Source organism: Mastomys coucha, unplaced genomic scaffold (assembly GCF_008632895.1).
Source record: "Mastomys coucha isolate ucsf_1 unplaced genomic scaffold, UCSF_Mcou_1 pScaffold20, whole genome shotgun sequence".
Classification (NCBI taxonomy): domain Eukaryota; kingdom Metazoa; phylum Chordata; class Mammalia; order Rodentia; family Muridae; genus Mastomys; species Mastomys coucha.
In genome coordinates this window covers 51786125-51791934 of record NW_022196903.1, presented here as the reverse complement: position 1 = coordinate 51791934, position 5810 = coordinate 51786125, and the positions used below count along the sequence as shown (strand labels likewise).

Below are 5810 nucleotides of genomic sequence, written 5' to 3'. Positions count from 1 at the left end.
AAAAAAAAAAAAAAAAAAAAAAGGATAGTACTATACTGGAAGAAAGCCTTGTAGGTCTCATGTTGTTTTTAAATAATATTATCTTTGAAGTTGCTGTGAATGTGAGATTGAGTCACTGCTATTAGGGAAAGGTGACATAGAAGAGACATGTGTTGCAATTTAATTGATAGCAGCAACACTGGAAACCAAATATAGCTGTCCTCATTGCCTGTGGTTTCAGTTCCTACACTTGAGTTCCCTGTTGTCTGAATCTTCAGGCAATAATATTCAGGTAATATTCAATGGAATATTTTAGAAATAAATCATTTATAAATTATAAATTTCAGTCTGTTCTAAGTAGTGATGGCCTATCACACTATCCAGTTCTGTCTCTACTCATATCTCCTTTTCTCTAATGTATACATGCTTCTGTTCCTGCCTACCAATCACTTGGTAAACATCTGGTATCAGACTCACTCCCCTGGTGTGTAGGTTGTTTTTATTAACTTGACTCACGCCTAGACAAATCTGGAAAGAAGGAATCTTAATTGGGAAAATGCTACTAACAGACTGGTGTGTAGGTAAATTTATAGGGTATTTTCTTGATTAATGATTAGTGTAGGAGGATGCAGCCCACAGTGGTCAAGTGGTCTTAATGGTGTAAGAATGTTGGCTGAGCAAAGCACTGAGCAAACCAGTAAGCAGTGTTCCTTCATGGTCTTTGTATCAGTTCCTGCCTTGGTTTCTCTCAATGAACTGTGACCTAGGACATAGAAGCCAAACAAACCCCTTCAACTCCAAGTTGCTTTTGGTCATATTTATCACAGCAACAGAGCCCTAACTAAGATACCTGGTATCGCAGTGTCTATGTTGCAGTAACCCTAAAGGCAAGAGCTATGGAGCTGGCAATTTGAACACGCCAAAGAAGAGCTGTAAAGTAATTTCTTTAAACGAAAAAGTGAAAAAATTTTGAGTGACAGAATATATTCATATAACTTTTACTATAATATACTGTTATAACTCTCTCATCCTATTATTACTGTTAATTTCTCTGGTTAATTTACATGCTAATGTTTTATCATGGGTTGGATGTGCAAGAAAAAACATGGCATGTCTATAGTTTTGAGTATCTTCTATGGTTCTTTGAATAGATCTTTTTGGATGGGGGTGCTACTAACGAAGCTAAATTTTTCTATTAAATATAAGAATCCAAAATAAATCAAATGTATAACTATATAGAAACATATACCAAATTCCACTCCTCTAGCAATAAAATGTACCTAGCAGTAGGGCTATATGTTCTGTGTCTTTTAAAAGGAGTCCAGAGCATCCTTTCACCAACTTTCTATAGGTGTAAGGAATGTTAGCTACAAATACCATTATGAGGCATTCTTATACTGGGGCTTCTGTGTTTTGCTCAATAAGAGTTAAGAGTTATTGCTGGTATGGGTTATAAAATGTCCTGCATGGGCTCATTTGTTTGAATACTTTGTCTCTGCATGATGATACTGCTTTGGGAGGTTAAGGAGCTTTGGGACCTGTGGTCTAGCAGAAGTGAAGTGTTACATGGGCATCTGACGTTGTATCTATTTCCAGCTCTAGCTCTCTGCTTCCTGATCTACTAGGATATAAGGAGCATCAGCAGCAACATGCTCACACTGTTATGAATTGCATCATGACTTGCTGACCTGATAAACTGTGCCCTTTAAAACCATAAGCCAAAGCTAAGTTCTCCCTTGAGTTGTTTCTGTCAGCTGTGGTCAAAGTGATAAGAAAAGTAACTAATATGGTTTCTAGGTTTGAAACTGGACCAAAATAATAAAGTTAAAAGTACAGAACAGAATGTGTGGTGGTGTACACCTTTATTCCTAGTACTTAGGAGGTAGAGGCAGGCAGATTTCGAGTTCAAGGCTAGCTTGGTCTATATAAGTTCCAGGTTACCTGGAGCTCCAACAACAAACAAACAAAGGGGGAGGGGAAGGAATAAGGAATTTATTCAGACACAACACAGAATAATCTTCAAAATATTTTGAGTGAAAAAATGCTAGGCACAGAATATATACGTACATGTTATAATTTACCTAGCTTTGGGTATCTGGTTAATACTGGCCTTATAAAGTGAGTTGGAAAGTATTACCTCAGTCACTACTTTATGAAAGGTTTATATTCAATTTATGTTATTTCTTCCTTATCTAATAGAATTTCAATGAGAAGTTTATAATCTCAGAACTTGGGATGTTGAGTCAGGAGAATCTGGAGTTTGAGGCTAATCTGGACTACAAAGTGAGATCCTGTCTTGACAAACAAAAGCATGTGGGGGGTTGAATAAGAGAAGAAAGGAAGAAAGAGAGGCTGGGAGAGAGAAAAGAAGGAGGAAGAAGAGGAGGAAAGAACTCAAGAGCCAAGCCAACATAGATATGGGTTAAATTAGAAACCCTGCACCAGGTTTTAAGTTCTTCAGCAGACCTAGAGCTATTCTGATGTTACTGGCTATCTGTAGTGTAATCCTGGCTATCTGTAGTGTCTCTTTTTATTACTTATTTTATTTTATATTTATTTATTTTTTATTCTTCTACTTAGAAAACATAAATTCCTCTTTTTATTTTAACTGAAAACTTTAAAAGCCCCTTTGTATTGTTATGTGATCCAGAAATCTCTATAACTTTATTGTAATGAATTACACACTGAAGACAGAAAATGGATACATATGACAAACAGCTACTGCTAAAGGTGTGCCTTACCAACGGCTTTTCCTGTTTGTACCACATTCCGGCTGGTTGTGACCATGACACTGCCAATTTTTTTGCCACGTTCACTGTTCTGAACAGAACTAAGAAAAGAAATACAATTTTTAAAAATCTCAAACATTTGAGAATGCCCACAACCAAACCACTCTACTATCAAAAGAAAGTAAAAAGCAAAATTATTATGAATAAATACTTGAATGTATTTGAAAGAACACAGAAATGAGCTGAAGTGAGGACAGAAAGATTTATGGATAAATCTCCTTGACAGACATGATTTCTGACAGAATATCATCAAAATAAGAATGGCAAGTCCTGTTATTATTTCATACTATTATGTATGGACAGAGTTTTTATTGAAATACACACTGTTGAGCTACAGAATGCTATACACACTGGGTTACTATCTGGAACACTAATCTATCAAGTAAACAAAATACTCAATTTGGCAAAATATGGCATATACTCAGAAGAATTTCCCCTTATTTTCTCTAAGTACTCACTGTGAGAATCTGAGTTTCATGTCTGACACCGAGTACTGGCCTTGAAAAGGATGGCTGTAAAACAAAGCTTAAGTTTATATTATGAACACATCTATATCGGTGCAAAGAGTGGTCACATGAAATGTTAGTAAACCTTTTCAGAGACACAAAAGGACACAATGCTCTGAAACAGACTGTGGGGCCCCATGCATCATTCCAAATATGAATTCTCCAAGTGACTCAACAGTTTTGAGTTTTCTCTTCTTTCCTTGTGCAATGAATGAATGAATGAATGAATGAATGAATGTGGCTAGAAGTGGACACATGTATACTGGGGGACAGGAGGACAGAAGTGCTAACACTACTCTGACATAGGAATTACTTCATCTGGGATAGGGATGAAGCATCAGCCCAACTTAAAAATACATCAGGAAATTAGGTGAGTAGCTAATTTAGGCCACTGTCACAACTTTACCTTGATCCTGGTCACCCTGTAAATATGTGTCATTGGCCATAAAAATTGGCTAATGAATCAATCAGCAAAATCTGTAGTCTATTATATACGCAACTCAAAATGCAGAACTTAAAATGGCACTGTAGTTTTTGTTTTGTTAGTTTTTTGTTTGTTTGTTTGTTTGTTTGTTTGTTTGTAGATAGGGTTTCTCTGTGTAGCCCTGGCTGTCCTGGAACTCACTCTGTAGACCAGGCTGGCCTCGAACTCAGAAATCCTCCTGCCTCTGCCTCCCAAGTGCTGGGATTAAAGGCATGCACCACCACTGCCTGGCTGGCACTGTAGTTTTGTGAAAATTTCTGCCACACCAAAGGAAAAACATTTTATTAAAATCAAAACCAAAACCAACCAAACACATGACTTAAGCTTAGTTAAGATTGGAAGAGAGGTCAATAAACAATTCTTGTCTTATACTCAGGGTCACTGTGTCCTCTGTTAAGGAAAAAGAGAAATTCATAGCTACTTACAAAAATTCTATAGTTTTGTCAAGTGACAGTAAAGTGCTCTGGGTTAAAGTAAGCATATAAAACAGTTCTTCCTTTTATGGATCACAGAACTAACCTAGCAAATCCACAAACACGCTGTGCTTGGAGCTGCCTAACACATTCATAGCCCCAAGTTCAGTAGCAAACATTGCAATATCACAAAAACATCCCTAATCAGTCATTTTTCCTATTCTCCAAAAAGCTTGATTTCAGGGACGGGATATGTCTGATGCTTGGTAATTTAGAGGAGTCCTCTTTAGAAGCTAAAAAAGTGTCAGGCAGATTTCAAGGTAATTAGTTTGGAATGTTTCAAATTATACTTCCTGATAATTAATGAAGACCTTTTTTTTCATTTTTTATTTTTAATCTGGTGAAAATGTTTAAAATCTAGGGATTATCCCTAATTGTTACTCTAATGGGCCTCTTCGTCTTTGATCTTCTCCCCTTTTTGTTTTAAAAATGTAAAAGCAAAGATCTTTTTTTTTTCTATATATACTTTTATAAAAATATTTTTTTATGCTGGGCAGTGGTGGCACAGGCCTTTAATCCCAGCACTTGGGAATCAGAGGCTGACGGATTTCTGAGTTCGAAGCCAGCCTGGTATACAGAGTGAGTTCCAGGACAGCCATGGCTACACAGAGAAACCCTGTCTCAAAAAACAAAAAATAAAACTAAACAAAACAATATTACTTTTTTGAAATTAAAATATAATTGCATTGTTTTTCCTCCTTCCCTTCTTCCCTCTAACCCTTACAACATGACTCACTTTGCTCTCTCAAATTCATGGCTCTATTTCTTTAATTGTTGTTATATATACATAGATACACATACACCTTACCAGTCTTTATAATGTATTATGCTAACTGTATGGACATGATTTCAGGGCTGACCACAATTTGGAGGCTCTTCCCTAGAGAGACTTTTTCTCTCCTGCTTCCTCTGGGCTCTGCATTCCTTAGTTGCCTATAATTCATACTCTGAGTTTGAAGCCATGAGATTCCCTTCTTCTATGTTAGTATATCTATTGGTGTCCTCTTTGCTTATTTTTGTTTTTGAAGGTAAGTCTGGCCTTCAAACCTACAATTCTATAAATTTTAAAGAATATGACAAAAAAGATATTGTAGGTATTGAAGGGGGGTCTCTGGGAGGAGTGGTAGTACAAAACGGAAACAAGAATGTGATTCAATTCTATTTAATTAAAATATGTTTTTAAATGTTAACAAATTCAGATAAATTGAAATTATGTAACTTTTCTCATCATAATGCAATAAAAGTTAAAAAAAAAAAAAGAAAACACAGGACAAAGAAAAAAATGGTACTGAAGATATAGGAAAGAAGAACCCTTATACACTGCTGAAAGCAATGAAAAATATGAAATAAAAAAGGAATTCCCTCAAAAACTTGACGCCATATGACCCAGCTATACATCTATTGGTTATATATATATATACCTAGAGGATTCTAAGTCAGCATGCTGCAAAGCTACCTGTATATCCATGCTTCTTCCTGAACCATTTAAAGACCTCAAATATGCAATTGGTCTCCATGTCCATCAAGAAAAGGTATGTAAGAAAATTAAAAAAATAAACACAATAGAGTTTTATCCGTG

General features: G+C 35.9%; 1 protein-coding gene across 2 annotated transcripts in view; it reads right to left on the bottom strand.

Annotated features, from left to right (window-relative positions):
- The window catches only part of Avl9 (AVL9 cell migration associated), a 48783-nt gene that overhangs the window by 9040 nt on the left and 33933 nt on the right, over window positions 1–5810 (bottom strand). For both annotated transcript variants that reach the window (XR_004122030.1, XM_031382014.1), the window contains exons 14-15: window positions 3227–3280; window positions 2721–2809 (exon numbers count right to left, since the gene is read on the bottom strand). Coding sequence is in view for 1 of the 2 variants with exons in the window: in XM_031382014.1 (XP_031237874.1) it covers window positions 2721–2809; window positions 3227–3280 (143 nt within the window). In the remaining variant the exon portion in view is untranslated. The remainder of the gene's footprint in view (window positions 1–2720; window positions 2810–3226; window positions 3281–5810) is intronic.